This window comes from Dendrobates tinctorius, unplaced genomic scaffold (genome assembly GCF_039654945.1).
Source record: "Dendrobates tinctorius isolate UK_male_01 unplaced genomic scaffold, ASM3965494v1 ptg000151l, whole genome shotgun sequence".
In the NCBI taxonomy this organism is placed as follows: Eukaryota; Metazoa; Chordata; class Amphibia; order Anura; family Dendrobatidae; genus Dendrobates; species Dendrobates tinctorius.
In genome coordinates this window covers 28,875,381-28,891,034 of record NW_027361818.1, presented here as the reverse complement: position 1 = coordinate 28,891,034, position 15,654 = coordinate 28,875,381, and the positions used below count along the sequence as shown (strand labels likewise).

Sequence of the window (15,654 nt, the reverse complement as noted above, 5' to 3'; positions counted from 1 at the left end):
CTAATATTTATCTAGCAGTTCTGCGACATGCGCAAAACTTTCAGAGATATGCATACATCACTATTTACCAGTAATTTCCCTGAGTCTGCTGTTGGCATGTGTCATAAAGGCAATATCTAAAAAAAAATTATTTTGGTTAAATAGCGTATATACATCTCGCAGTTGTGCAACTTACGCAAAACCTGCAGAGAAATGCATATGTCACTATATACCAGTGCCAATAATTTTCCTTACTCTGCTGTTTGAGTGTGTCATAAAGGCGAACTAACAAAAAATTAAACTTCTATTGGTTAAATAAATAGCGTATATTTATCTAGCAGTTGTGTGACTGGCGCAAAGCCTGCAGCGATACGCAAACGTCACAGTTTATCAGTAATTTCCGAGTCTGCTGTTGCCGAGTGTCATAAAGACGATATATAAAAAAAAATTCTATTGGTTAAATAGTGTATATTTAACAAGTAGTTGTGCGACTGGCGCAAAGCTTGCTGTGATATGCAAACATCACTATTTACCACTGCCACTAATTTTCCTGAGTCTGCTGTTGTTGTGTGTCATAAAGGTGATATAAAAAATTGAACGTTTGACTCTTTGTAGTCTGCCACACATGGCAGAGTTCATGTACAGATGCCTTTCCTAAGACCCTCGCATGAAGTACATTTTGTCCACCATGAAGAAATTTTTGAACCCCTCTCCATAATCTTTGAAAATTCTTGGAGAACAGGAGAAGTGCCAGAAGACTGGAGAAGAGCAAATGTTGTTCCTATCTTCAAAAAGGGGAAGAAGGTGGACCCAGGCAACTATAGGCCGGTGAGTCTGACTTCTATACCAGGAAAGATCTTTGAACAAATTATTAAACAACATGTATGTCAATACCTGGATAAGAATGAAGTGATTAAACAGAGTCAGCATGGGTTTGTAGCTAATAAGTCATGTCAGACTAACTTAATTTCCTTCTATGATGGTATCACTGATTGGGTGGATCAAGGAAATGCTGTAGATATAGTATATCTTGACTTCAGCAAAGCATTTGACAAAGTCTCTCATACAATCCTTATTGAAAAAATGACTAAGTATGGAATGGACAAGGCAACTGTTAGGTGGATTCATAACTGGCTTAGTGATCGGACCCAAAGAGTGGTCGTAAATGGCTGCACATCCAGTTGGAAGAATGTCTCAAGTGGGGTACCACAGGGCTCTGTCCTGGGCCCTGTATTGTTCAACATCTTTATCAACGATTTAGATGAAGGAATTGAGGGTAAACTGATTAAATTTGCTGATGACACAAAGCTAGGAGGGATAGCTAATACTAGAGAAGAGAGAGAGAGGATTCAAAAAGATATAAATAAACTGGAGAAGTGGGCAGCAACTAACAGAATGGTTTTTAACAGGGAGAACTGCAAAGTGCTACATCTGGGCAATAAAAATGAAAAAAGCATATATAGAATGGGAGGAATAGGGCTAAGTGACAGCACATGTGAAAAAGACTTGGGTATACTAATAGATCACAGACTGAATATGAGTCAACAGTGTGATGCAGCAGCAAAAAAGGCAAATGCAATTCTAGGATGTATTAACAGAAGCATACAGTCTAGATCACGTGAAGTCATTATTTCCCTCTACTCCTCTTTGGTCAGACCTCATCTGGAATATTGTGTCCAGTTTTGGGCACCACATTTTAAAAAAGACATCAACAAACTGGAGCAAGTTCAGAAAAGAGCGACCAGAATGGTGACCGGTCTGCAAACCCTGTCTTATGAGGAAAGGTTGCAGGATTTGGGAATGTTTAGTTTGCAAAATAGAAGACTGAGAGGAGACTTAATAGCTGTCTACTAGAGTTGAGCGACATTTGGTTTTTTAGGGTCGCGTTTCGTTTCGTGAAACCCGACTTTTCCAAAAGTCGGGTCGAGCAAGATCGTCCGATTATAGGGAAAAGTCGGGGTCGTCCCGAAACACGAAACCCAATGTAAGTCAATGGGGAATAAAAGTCGGCAGTGAGAGGAGGACAGGAAACACACCTACAGTGCCCATTTGAATGCCAAAAGCATCAATTCTTCTTTCTTAAGCTTGTCAACCTTAATTAACTTCATAATACAAGTTACGCACTGAAAAATGGGGGTTATTTGGCTACAAACTGTGGGGGGGGAGGGCTGGCTCCAGGTTTTCATGTGCCCTGGGCGAAAGAGCGCCCCTTTAACACATACCACAACTCATCATGCTCCGATACGGCAGAGAAATAGCGGTATAGTACAATGAAAAATACCTCACTTTTTACATCTCATGACGAGGCCCATCTATTTCTCCATACAGAATCATTGGTCCCATATAATGTTTGAAACAGTATATGATGAGCTCCACATAATGCTACAGTATATGTTGGTCCCCATGGATGAAGCTCCACTGTCTTATGGGCCCAAATAATGCTCCAAACATAATAGGCCCCATTTCTAATGCTCTAGTGTATAATGGGCCCTGTAAATGCTGTTCCAGTGTCTGATGTCCACCTTTTGCAAAAAAAGGGGGAGACAAAAAAGCGCAATAGGGTCTTATCCACGTTACAAAAGACAGTATATCATGAAATATGCTCACCTGGTTAGGATGAGATAAGAGCGTGTAGGTAGCGGCTGCTGCAGATCCACAGGTCTTCAGTGACCAAAGAAATGATGAATCCAAAGGGAGTTTGTAGCTATATTCCGCGCTGCCGCTTTAGACAAATTCCAGGAGAATGCTGTATGATTGCAGTGGTTTTATTCTACGCGTTTCAGGGGTCTCATGCCCCCTTCATCAGGAAATACCACCTGATGGTATTTCCTGATGAAGGGGGCATGAGACCCCTGAAACGCGTAGAATAAAACCACTGCAATCATACAGCATTCTCCTGGAATTTGTCTAAAGCGGCAGCGCGGAATATAGCTACAAACTCCCTTTGGATTCATGATGTCCACCTTTGGAATGTTCCAGTGTATGGTGGGCCCCATCTATCATTCTCCAGAGTATAGTGCTCACCAAAAATTGCTGTCCCAACATTGAAAACAATCAAATAAGTCTCCTCGCTAGGGAATCCCTGTACTTGTCTGGACAGGTGCTGTAGCTTGCTTAACAGCTCGCCAGCCGTTCTCACGCCCAGTAAGGATTACACGTGATTGCACAAAGGTGAGAAAGGGTACCGTATCCCCAGATAACATGTATGGATAGCGTACACATTCAAAATATATGTCTCAGGAGGCAGGCTCAGACGGTGTTAGGCCCAGTATGGATTGCACGTGATTGCACAAAGGTTAGAAAGGGTACCGTATCCCCGGATAACATGTATGGATAGCGTACACATTCAAAATATATGTCTATACAGCATGAGGCAGGCTCAGACGGTGTTAGGCCCAATATGGATTGCACGTGATTGCACAAAGGTTAGAAAGGGTACCGTATCCCTGGATAACATGTATGGATAGCGTACACATTCAAAATATATGTCTATACAGCATGAGGCAGGCTCAGACGGTGTTAGGCCCAGTATGGATTGCACGTGATTGCACAAAGGTTAGAAAGGGTACCCTATCCCTGGATAACATGTATGGATAGCGTACACATTCAAAATATATGTCTATACAGCATGAGGCAGGCTCAGACGGTGTTAGGCCCAGTATGGATTGCACGTGATTGCACAAAGGTTAGAAAGGGTACCGTATCCCTGGATAACATGTATGGATAGCGTACACATTCAAAATATATGTCTATACAGCATGAGGCAGGCTCAGACGGTGTTAGGCCCAGTATGGATTGCACGTGATTGCACAAAGGTTAGAAAGGGTACCGTATCCCTGGATAACATGTATGGATAGCGTACACATTCAAAATATATGTCTCAGGAGGCAGGCTCAGACGGTGTCAGGCACAGTATGGATTTTACGGCCCAGATTACACAGCAGAGGAGCAGGGAGAGGTAAAGATTGCAAATGCTGGGGCCCTGCCCAAGCAAGGGGGGCCCACTCGTGGGCGTCGGTACTGGCACTGGGCCCCTCATAGTACAGCGGTGTGTCTGACGGCGGGTGTGCACCACCACCGTCAGAGACACTTGATTGCACTATGAGGGACCCTGTGCCAGTGCCCGCGCCCAAGAGTCGGCCTACCCACCTGTCCAGGGCAAAGGCACTCGCACGGTGTCGTGCGGTAGGTGGTGACCCCGGCCATGGGGGGGAGGCAGCACAGTTAGGGAGTTTTAGAAAGTGGCATATGTTGATGTTGGACATTCAGCTGATGCAAAAGGCGAAATAGGTGAAGTACCAGGAAGAGGTGGACCAAAGCAAGCCATTTTTCTGTCACCCTATGTGTCATCAGGGGAAGGTGGGACAAAATCCTTGGAAACCCATGCGTGGTTCATTTTAATGAAGGTTAGATCATCCACATTTTGGGTTGACAGACGGGTCCTTTTTTCTGTCAGGATTGATCCAGCTGCACTGAAGACTCTTTCCGATAGCACACTTGCAGCTGGGCAAGCGAGCTCCTGTAAGGCATATTGTGCCAATTCAGGCCAGGTGTCCAGTTTAGCGGCCCAATAGTCAAAGGGGAATGACCTGTGTGGGAGAACATCGATATGGGAGGAAAAGTAGTTTGTTACCATAGTTGACAACTGCTGTCTCCTGTCACTTTCCATCGATGCAGTATTACCAGTTGTGTGAGCGGTATTTGAAAAATCAGTCCACAACATTGTCATGAAACCCCTGTCTCCATCGCCACTTCTGCTGTGTGCACCACGAACACCTCTGCCAAGCTGCCCCCGGCCCGTACGGCTCGTGTGAGAACCATCACCGCTGCTGTGTGCTGGGAATGCCTCAAGCAACCGATTTACCAGAGTTGCTTGTTTATTAGCCAATATTAGGTCAAGGTTCTCCTGTGGCATGATGTTTTGTAATTTGCCTTTATAGCGTGGATCCAGGATGCTGGCCAACCAGTAGTCGTCATCGTTCATCATTTTGGCAATGCGGGGGTCCCTTTTTAGGATCTGCAAGGCATAATCTGACATGTGGGCCAATGTTCCCGGTGTCAATGATGCACTGCGAGTGCTGGGTGGAGGAGCACTTTCTGGCAAATCCACATCCCTCCAGTCACGCACAAACCCTGTACCAGACCTTGCCACGCCAACATTTTCACTTGCCCCACGAGATGCATCCTCCTCCCCTAAGTAATCATCCCCATCATCCTCCTCCTCCTCCTCTTCTTCCTCCACCTCGTCCAGGAGAGGTCCCTGAGCAGACAATGGCTGAATGTCATCAAGGATTCCCTCCTCCTCTTCCTCCTCATCAACATTGGCTGCAGACGCCTGCTCCTTAAGGTGCGTCAAAGTTTGCATGAGCAGACGCATGAGTGGGATGCTCATGCTTAGGATGGCGTCGTCTGCGCTTACCAGCCGTGTGCATTCCTCAAAACACTGAAGGAGTTTACAAAGGTCTTTCAGCTTCGACCACTGCACACCTGTCAACTCCATGTCTGCTCTCAAAGTGCCTGGCCGTGTATCCTCCCACAAATGCATTATGGCCTGCCTCTGCTCGCACAGCCGCTCCACCATGTGCAGGGTGGAGTTCCACCTTATTGCAATGTCGATAATGAGGCGGTGGTTGGGAAGGTGGAGCAATCGCTGCAGCTTCTGCATACGAACGGAGTGTACAGGCGACCGGCGGATGTGCACGCACAGTCTTCGCACCTTCTGGAGCAGGGCTGTTAACTCTGGATAATTTTTGAGGAAGCACTGCACCACCAGGTTCAAGGTGTGAGCCAAGCAAGGTAGGTGGCTGAGTTTTGAAAGGGCTATTGCTGCCACAAAATTACGGCCGTTATCACTAACTACCTTGCCTGCCTCAAGATGTACACTGCCCAGCCATGACTCAGTTTGTCGCTTCAAGTACTCGGCCAGCACCTTGGCGGTATGTCTGTCGCCCAAACACATCATCTGCAACACAGCCTGCTGACGCTTTCCACTAGCTGCTCGATAGGGGGACACATCGTGTGCAACAGTGGCAGCTGCAGATGGAGTGCTCGTACGACTGCGCTCTGTGGACGAGCTTTCGCTTCTGGAGGAGGTGGAGGAGGAGGAGGGTCGAACGCCTACAGCCAACTGTTTCCTATACCGTGGGCTAGGCAGCACTGTCCCACCACCGCTGTCCCCTGTGGACCCTGCATCCACCACATTAACCCAGTGCGCAGTGATGGAAACGTAACGGCCCTGGCCATGCCGACTGGACCATGCATCAGTTGTGAGGTGCACCTTTCCGCTCACTGACTGCTTGAGTGCATGGACAATGCGGTCTTTCACATGATGGTGGAGGGCTGGGATGGCTTTGCGAGAGAAGAAGTAGCGACTAGGTAGGTCATAGCGTGGTACTGCATAGGCCATGAGTTCGTGGAAAGCTGTGCTTTCCACCAACCGAAAGGGCATCATCTCAAACGAGATTAGTTTGGCAATGTGGGCGTTCAAACCCAGTGTACGCGGATGAGAGACTGAGTACTTTCTTGACCTACTCATAGTGTCTGGGAGGGTGAGCTGGACTTGAGAGCTGCATATGGTGGAAGTAGCGGTGGACAGGGCGGACTGAGAGAGGGTTGATGATGGTGATGGAGTTGGTGTTCTTTCTGATGGCCTAGAATCAGTCTTTCGTTGATATAACAGTGGTATTCCCTGACTGCTGTGGCCTTGCAACGACACCTCAACATTTGCTGCTGTGCTAACCGGTGGGCTTACAGTGGGGGAAACAATGTAGCGTTGCTGACTACCTTCTTTGTGATCAGTTGCACATGTGGCACTTGAGGTTTGGTGTTGTGTCCATGCTTGCAAGTGCATGCTGGTTAAATGTCTAAGCATGCAACTGGTATTCAAATTTTTCAGATTTTTCCCTCGGCTAAAGGTCTTTGCGCACTTCTTACAGATAACCTTGGCCTGATCATGAGGATTTTGTTCAAAAAAGTGCCACACTGCACTCTTCCTACTTTGGCAGACATTTTGCGGCCTAGCACGCTGTGATCTTTTGACCCTCTGGACAAGCTGTCCAGCAACTCTTTTGATGTTTGGAACCTGTCCTTGGAGTGCTCCGGGCCTGCCAGATAACAGCTGTTGCGATGTCGATGTCTACTGTGGATGCTCCTCATCTGAGCTATTGGAAGCAGCACCCTCTTCCCCCAATGGATGCCAATCTGGGTCAACAACTGGGTCATCCATCACCTCCTCTTCTATGTCATGTGCACCTTCCTCTGTGTCACCGTGTATGGTGGTATAGTGTGCGGGAAGGGGCACCTGAGTCTCATCAGGGTCAGAATCTGGCTCTGTACACTGCGAGGACAATGTAGTGCTCTGAGTGAATGTACCAGCAGAATCATCCATCAGCGGCTGTGCATCAGTGCACTCCATGTCAGATTCATCTTGGCCTGGGTAATTCACCATTTCACTTGATAATCCAGGCATGGTATGTGAAAACAGCTCTATGGAGTAATCAGTAGTATGGCCTGCGTCATCCTTCAATCTTGGTTGGGGTGAAGGACACAAGGAAAGGTGTGGTTCATGAACATGAGCCTCCAATGACGACTCAGTGCTTTTACTTTTTACAACTGAAGAAGTGGAGGCGATAGAGCTGGAGGCTGAGTCAGCAATGTAAGACAAAACTTTTTCCTGATGCTCTGCCTTTAAAAGCGGTTTGCCAACTCCTAGAAAACTAAGCGTTCGAGGCCTTATGTAGCCAGACGATGACGCAGGCTCAACACCTCCTGCATTCGGTCCTATTTTGCTCTTGCCACTACCATCAGATCCACCACCAACACCATCATTACCAGCTGCCAACCCCCGCCCAATTCCACGGCCTCTTCCACCAGCCTTCCTCATTTTTGGTAGAAATGTAGACAAAATCCAACAAATTATATAGTATGTAAAACAAGGTGTCTATAGGACAGGGGAGATTTTGAATTTCTGCAGACACTTGTGGACACTGGACACTTTTGGATTGTGTGAGGCCCACTGATATCTGAGCGCTATGTGACAGGCTCGATGGCACAGCTGTGACCTAAGTGACTAGAGAATAAGTGAGATATTGAATCTCTGCACACACTTTTGGACACTGGACACTTTTGGATTGTGTGAGGCCCACTGATATCTGAGCGCTATGTGACAGGCTCGATGGCACAGCTGTGACCTAAGTGACTAGAGAATAAGTGAGATTTTGAATCTCTGCACACACTTTTGGACACTGGACACTTTTGGATTGTGTGAGGCCCAATGAATATCTGAGCGCTATGTGACAAGCTCGATGGCACAGCTGTGACCTAAGTGACTAGAGGATAAGTGAGAGTTTGAATCTCTGCACACACTTTTGGACACTGGACACTTTTGGATTGTGTGAGGCCCAATGAATATCTGAGCGCTATGTGACAAGCTCGATGGCACAGCTGTGACCTAAGTGACTAGAGAATAAGTGAGATTTTGAATCTCTGCGCACACTTTTGGACACAGGACACTTTTGGATTGTGTGAGGCCCAATGAATATCTGAGCGCTATGTGACAAGCTCGATGGCACAGCTGTGACCTAAGTGACTAGAGAATAAGTGAGATTTTGAATCTCTGCGCACACTTTTGGACACTGGACACTTTTGGATTGTGTGAGGCCCAATGAATATCTGAGCGCTATGTGACAAGCTCGATGGCACAGCTGTGACCTAAGTGACTAGAGGATAAGTGAGAGTTTGAATCTCTGCACACACTTTTGGACACTGGACACTTTTGGATTGTGTGAGGCCCAATGAATTTCTGAGCGCTATGTGACAAGCTCGATGGCACAGCTGTGACCTAAGTGACTAGAGGATAAGGGAGATTGGATTGCTTTTAAAAAGCAGTTTGCGGAGCAGTGGTTAAACAGCAATGCCAGCCTGTCAGGAAGCCTTAAAAGGCAGCCCAACAACCAACACCACTGATACACCACTATATAGCCTCCCCTTGCACTGCACACACAGTGACTGGTGTGTTGTGCAGGCCAAATCGCTAGCAGCAGAAGCAGTTTTTTGGTCTTCTTCCCTGCCTAACGCTCTCCCTACAGAATCAGCAGCAACCTCTCCCTATACTGAGATCTTTTAATGGCTAACTGAAAAGATGGTAATACATTGCAAGCTTTCGAGACTACTCAGGTCTCTTCATCAGGCTAGACTAATACAAAATCTGAAGTCACATATTTATGCACAATACAGCCTAGAAAAAATGCAATAGATAAGACAAGTGACGTGAAGCAGAACTATCAATATGGGAGAGGGAGAAACATAAATATAAACATTGGACCAGTTCATAGATAAGGAGTCTGGATGTTTTATGGTCCTCTGATTGGGGTCTAGTTCTGTGTTGCCCTGCAAGGTTTTAAAAGGAAATTCCTTAATTGATGTAAAAAGACATAAATCCATGCGACACATTCATTCCAGCACTGAGAGTGAATGTGTCGCATGGATTTATGTCTTTTTACATCAATTAAGGAATTTCCTTTTAAAACCTTGCAGGGCAACACAGAACTAGACCCCAATCAGAGGACCATAAAACATCCAGACTCCTTATCTATGAACTGGTCCAATGTTTATATTTATGTTTCTCCCTCTCCCATATTGATAGTTCTGCTTCACGTCACTTGTCTTATCTATTGCATTTTTTCTAGGCTGTATTGTGCATAAATATGTGACTTCAGATTTTGTATTAGTCTAGCCTGATGAAGAGACCTGAGTAGTCTCGAAAGCTTGCAATGTATTACCATCTTTTCAGTTAGCCATTAAAAGGTATCAACTACTGAGGACTCTCAATCCTGAATATTTTTCTATCTACTGGCTAACACGGTACAAAGATATACATCTTTCCTGTATTATACTGAGATCGGCAGAAGTAAGATGGCGGTCGGCGTGCACGCCCTTTTATACCCCCTGTGACGCCCACCAAAGCAAGCCAATCACTTGCATGCCCTTCCGAAAGATGGTGGTGACCCGTGCCTATGTCATCACGTTGCCCACAGTGTCCGTGGATCCTGATTGGCTGAAAAAGAGCGCAAAACAAACTTTTGAAACGCGACTTTGGCGCGTAAGTCGCCGACCTCGTGGCCGACCTCATCCTAGGGTCGGGTTTCGTTTCATGAAATCCGACTTTGCCAAAAGTCGGCGACTTTTGAATTTTTTTCGACCCGTTTCGCTCAACTCTACTGTCTACAAATATCTAAAGGGCTGTCACATTGTAGAAGGATCAACTTTATTCTCATTTGCACAAGGAAAGACTAGAAGCAATGGGATGAAACTGAATGGGAGGAGACACAGATTAGATATTAGAAAAAACTTTTTGACAGTTAGAGTGATCAATGAGTGGAACAGGCTGCCACGAGAAGTGGTGAGTTCTCCTTCAATGGAAGTCTTCAAACAGAGGCTGGACAGACATCTGACTGGGATGATTTAGCGAATCCTGCTTTGAGCAGGGGGTTGGACCAGATGGCCCAGGAGGTCCCTTCCAACACTACCATTCTATGATTCTATGATTCTATGTAATTCTGGCTGTCCACCTTTCTTGACCCTCGGTACAATGAGAAATTTCCATCTTTCATGTGGAAGGCAGACGTGTCATTTTTAGTGCCTGCTTGCCAGAGGACTGTTGTGGAAGCCTTGCTGAAAAGATTACTCTCGGACAAAGCTGTTGGCAGATGTACCAGCTCTTTTCACCCGCAAGAGTTACAGGGGAGGGACAGGCACACCAGGTGTAACTCGGGGGGAAATGTCCATCAACTGGGTCATTTTCATGAAGCCGTCACATCAGAAAGGGTTATCTGTGGGTGTAGCTATGACGAGGAGGGAGAAGTTGAGGAAGATTGTGAAAGTGTAAGTGACCATACCAGTGTCTTTCCTGCTTCTTCAGTGCCTTTTAACTATTGGTTGTCTGAGCTGCACACTTGGCTCGACTGTCTCCTTGTACGACTTGGAGATGCTGCCATGCCCTGCTGCAAGAGTGTTGTCTGAGCAGCTTTTTAGTTCGGCTGGTGCAATCATAACGGATAGGCACACATGCCTGTCAATGAAAAATGTAGAAAGGCTGACTCTTCTAAAATTGAACAAGGGCTGGATTTCCTCCAACTTTGTAAGTTATAAGGATGACAGCAACCCAACCTAAATGCAGCCCAAATATTATTTTTCAGAAGTTGACTTAACCTCCATGTCTTACCATCCAAACCCATTTTGTTCAGGAAATCGTGTCCTATTCCTCCTGCTTCTGCTACAAGTACTTAGTGGTCATATGTGTATCCCCCATGTGGGTAATGTTTTTAAATTTGTAAACCTTTGTACATTGTGCAATGATGAAACTTGTAAACCTCTTTGTCTAGCAATTATAATGAAAAAAACTTAAAAAATGGCACCAAACTGTTGACTGCAGTCTGAATCAGTCCTTAATATAAAGCATACCAGATAACAATGAGCAATGTGGTGCATGAAAATATGTTGAAGACCAAGTGTGTTCAATATTGAAAAAAGAAACACCATTGCTTCTTAACCCCTTTCCAACATTGGACGTAATAGTATGTCGATGTTGGACTCACTCTGTTGCACGCTCTGGTGCTTGGACCACACCTTTCCAGGAACATGTCAGGTGATCTATACATCTGACATATGCCCACAACAGCCGTGGGTGGAATCGCAATTCATTCGCAACTGTTAACTAGTTAAATGCCACTGTCAATCTCTGACTGCGGCATTTAACTTGCGCTTCCCAGAAGCACATCACTAGTCCCGCACTTCGGTGAACCCGCCACATGATTGTGGGTCACCGAAAGGTCGACATGACAGCGAGATGTCTCCAGCAGGCCTCTATGATTGTCATTGCCAGACTGTTATGAGCAAAACCCGGTGGTCGATGCTCATAGCAAGTGAGCGTTTCCGCTACACACAGGCGAACTGATCATCACTTGTGTGTAGCAGAGCCGATCAGACAACTGCAGCTTCTAGTCTCCCATGGAGACTATTAAAGCATGGAAAAAGTTAAAAAAAAAAAAAAAAAAGTTATTAAAAAACTAAAAAATTATAAAAGTTCAAATCACCTCCCTTTTGCCCCATTCAAAATAAAACAATAAGAGAAAAATCAAATCACATATTGTCCTTGGTGAGATTTGAGCCCAGGACCCCAGCGTGGCAAAGCTGCACTGCTAACCACTAAGCCACCATGCTGCCCATACACAGTTGTAAACTTTAGCTCAACAAATGATATTGAAAACCATGGCACAAAAACACAACAAGCATATATCCCCGTTATTGTCCATGAGAATATATGGAGATTTTTTTTAGTGCATACCCTAATAATTGTGTGAATTGGCTAGAGCCGGATACATGTGCTACGGTCATGGTATCCGTCGTCTAGAGGAGCATTCACTGTGACTGTGCAGACTATGCGAGCAAATTGAAGCTAAAGACAACCATACACAATAAACCAAGGCAGGTTTATGGTTGGGCATCCACTGAACGGATGACCATTTAGTGAACTATTCTTTATGCTGACACATCTATTTATATTTTCGTCTGTATTGTTTAACCAGTGTTCAAGATAACCAATGAAACCAGATGATGAAAAATAGTCTCACTGAGAACATTATTTCTTAAAAAAATTAGTCTTGCACAAAATATTTATTACCCAAAGAGAGAACTTTCTTTTGAGTATTGAGCTAAAACACTGCAACAATGTAAATTTCACTTTAAAAAAATCAAAATCCATGATTAGTCCGTAAAAGCAATTTGTTGTTCTTAAATGTCTCTTGAAGAATACCTGTTATGGTTGAAGACGTTTAGCATTAACTTTCACGATCAGCTTTGCAATGGCTCTCCTGATCTCAGTGTTCCTCAAGCTATAGATGATAGGATTAAACAGTGGGGTCACCACCGTGTTCAGGAAAGATAAAGTCTTATTAAGATTTATATAGTAATTTCCAGGAGACGTGTAGAGGACAATGAGAGTCCCATAATACACTGAAACTACAGTCAGATGTGCGCTACATGTGGAGAAGGCTTTCTGCCTTCCAGTAGTGGAGGAAATCTGGAGTATTGACCTCAAAATGCAGATATAACTCAAAATGATGAAGAAAATCTGAAAAAGCCCAAAAACAATGGTCACAATGGAAACTTCCATTTTCACAACTATTAGGTTTGAGCAGGAGAGCTCAATGAGAGGAGCGAGATCACAGAAAAAATGGTCAATGATGTTCTTGTTACAAAAGTTCAGCTGCAGCAAACTGATTTGGACCATAGAAGAGCAAAAACAGCCAGATGCCCATGACCAAAGGGCCAAATAGTAAGGGAGTGGGAAGTTCATAATGGCTGTGTAATGTAGCGGGTTACAGATGGCTAAGTATCGATCATAGGACATGACGGTGAGAAGACTACATTCAGTCACAGCTGATGCCCCGAAGAAAAATAACTGTAGGACACAACCCCAGAAGGATATATGGCTCCCATTCTGTAATATCCCATGCATAGAGTTAGGGGCAATGTTTGTGCTGATCAACAAGTCACATAAGGAGAGTTGGCCAAGAAAAAAGTTCATGGGTGATTGGAGAGAGCGATTGGTGGACACCAGAAGAAATATCAACACATTTCCAATAACTGTGCCCAGGTAAACCACAAAGACTAGAAATAGAAGGAAAATGCAGTACTGGTGGAGATTCTGGAAGCCCAACAGGAAGAATTCACTCACAAGGGTTTCGTTGGCCATTCTGTGATAGTTTGTTCTGAAAACTACAAAACATTTTCAAAAATTGGGGTAAAATGTCCCATATTGTTTTCATTTACTTCTTACTCCTTGGTCCATCAGCTCTTTTAAAATATATCATTTTGTCTTTATTCTGCCTAATAGAGATATCTGATACTTCTTTTATTCATCGTGTGCTGGTTTCCATCTCATAAACATATTCTAGAGACAAACATGAGTTTGCAATAAAGCAGAGATTATATAATCAGGACTCCGCAGAGATCGGCCATTTGTGGCCCGGTAACTGAACCTCAGGGGCTTTTAATGTGTTCCCTAATTATATCAATGAATGTTTCAGTCTTGAAAAAAAAGGATAATTTTATATTTAGGAGATTTTTCGCATGTTTCAATTGATAAAATGTTTTCTCTTAATTGCTTAAGAATATAAAGTAGACATAATGTACACTGTCCAATCAAGACAATAAAGCTCAAAACATGTCTAGGCAAGACAGAATGAAGGAATCCGTGCACATAAGGCTTTGGGTGCAAAACTTGACACTAAGAAGAAAGCAGCAGCTTACATGTCTCCTACTATTTCAGAACCAGGATTTTTATATTGGTTGAATTAATAAATTATAACATTGAATATGGCAATAATAGAGAAGAGCAAATCTCCAGAAGCTTGAATTTACTTGCTTCACTATGAAGTGAAATTATTTCTCATCAAAATGATTCGCCGACAATCAAAAAGTAATCTATATCGCTCAATTGCCCTTAAAGAACGCATTTTATACTTTGAGGTTCTAAATCCAATAGAAATGGGCAAACCCAAATGGTAAAGTTTGGATTCCGCACCGGACCCCTAGTTTCCATGCATGGACCCTAAACATGGCCTTCTTCCACAATTCTATGCTACTGTTCAGGCTCTGGAGCCCGAACAAAGCACAGCCAATCAACAAGCTTTACTGTGTGGTCACTTACTTCTCCATCACAGTCATGTCAAGTATTGGCATGGCTTTGATTGGCCATTTGTTAGCACCACAGGCAGGGTTTCCGGCGTGTTGCTTCACTCACCCGCGATGTGGTCGGTTCCTCTCTTCCTCATGCTTTGCATGCTCACAGCAGCACTTCTCTCCATGTCCTTATAATAATAATAATCTTTATTTTTATGTAGCGCTAACATATTCCGCAGCGCTTTACAGTTTACACACATTTTCATCACTGTCCCCGATGGGGCTCACAATCCTATATTCCCTATCGGTATGTCTTTGGAGTGTGGGAGGAAACTGGAGTGCCCGGAGGAAACCCACGCAAACACGGGGAGAACATACAAACTCCTTGCAGATGTTGTCCTTGGTGGGATTCGAACCCAGGACTCCAGCGCTGCAAGGCTGCAGCGCTAACCACTGAGCCACCATGCTGCCCGTCCCTAGGGCACTTGCTCGCGTGCTCTTGCCCTCTTAAAGGGTCAGCACATGCACTTGCCATTTCCTCCCCAGCCAATGGTTGAGAGGCATTATATATACAGTATATTGCTTGCTCTCCACTGGGGAGGTGCCTGAGCTAACTTCCTGTTTTGCAGTCTAAGTTGTGCAAGTTTGCATAACAGTCCCTGCGGCACTCTGATGCAAATCCTGCCAGCTGCACTCTGGTCCAAATCCTGTTTGCTGAATTATGGTGCAAACTCTGTCTGCTGCACTCTGATGTGAACTCTGTCTGCTGCACTTTGATGCGAACTCTGTCTGCTGCATTCTAATACAATCTCTGCCAGCTGCTTCCTCCAGTCTGTCCTCTGGGTTCAGCTGCTGAGCGTCAGTTGGTCTGTCTTGGAGCGGCACCTGGCGTTCATCGGGTGCCAAGTCTAACCTCACCATCAAAGGCTCTATTGAACAGTCAGGTGTTTGCTTAGTCATGCCCCTCCAGGCTCTCCACGGTCCGTGGCACAG

The 15,654-nt window shown here is 44.9% G+C and overlaps 1 protein-coding gene and 1 long non-coding RNA gene across 2 annotated transcripts in view; one reads left to right on the top strand and one right to left on the bottom strand.

Annotated features, from left to right (window-relative positions):
• LOC141050017 (uncharacterized) overlaps positions 1 to 15,654 on the top strand; it is a 217,873-nt gene that overhangs the window by 74,649 nt on the left and 127,570 nt on the right. The gene's annotated exons all lie outside the window — the stretch shown is intronic.
• LOC141049874 (olfactory receptor 6P1-like) lies at positions 12,794 to 13,720 on the bottom strand. Its single transcript, XM_073546714.1, has one exon. The coding sequence runs from the start codon at positions 13,562 to 13,564 to the stop codon at positions 12,794 to 12,796; it is 771 nt and encodes a 256-aa protein (XP_073402815.1). The 5' UTR covers positions 13,565 to 13,720.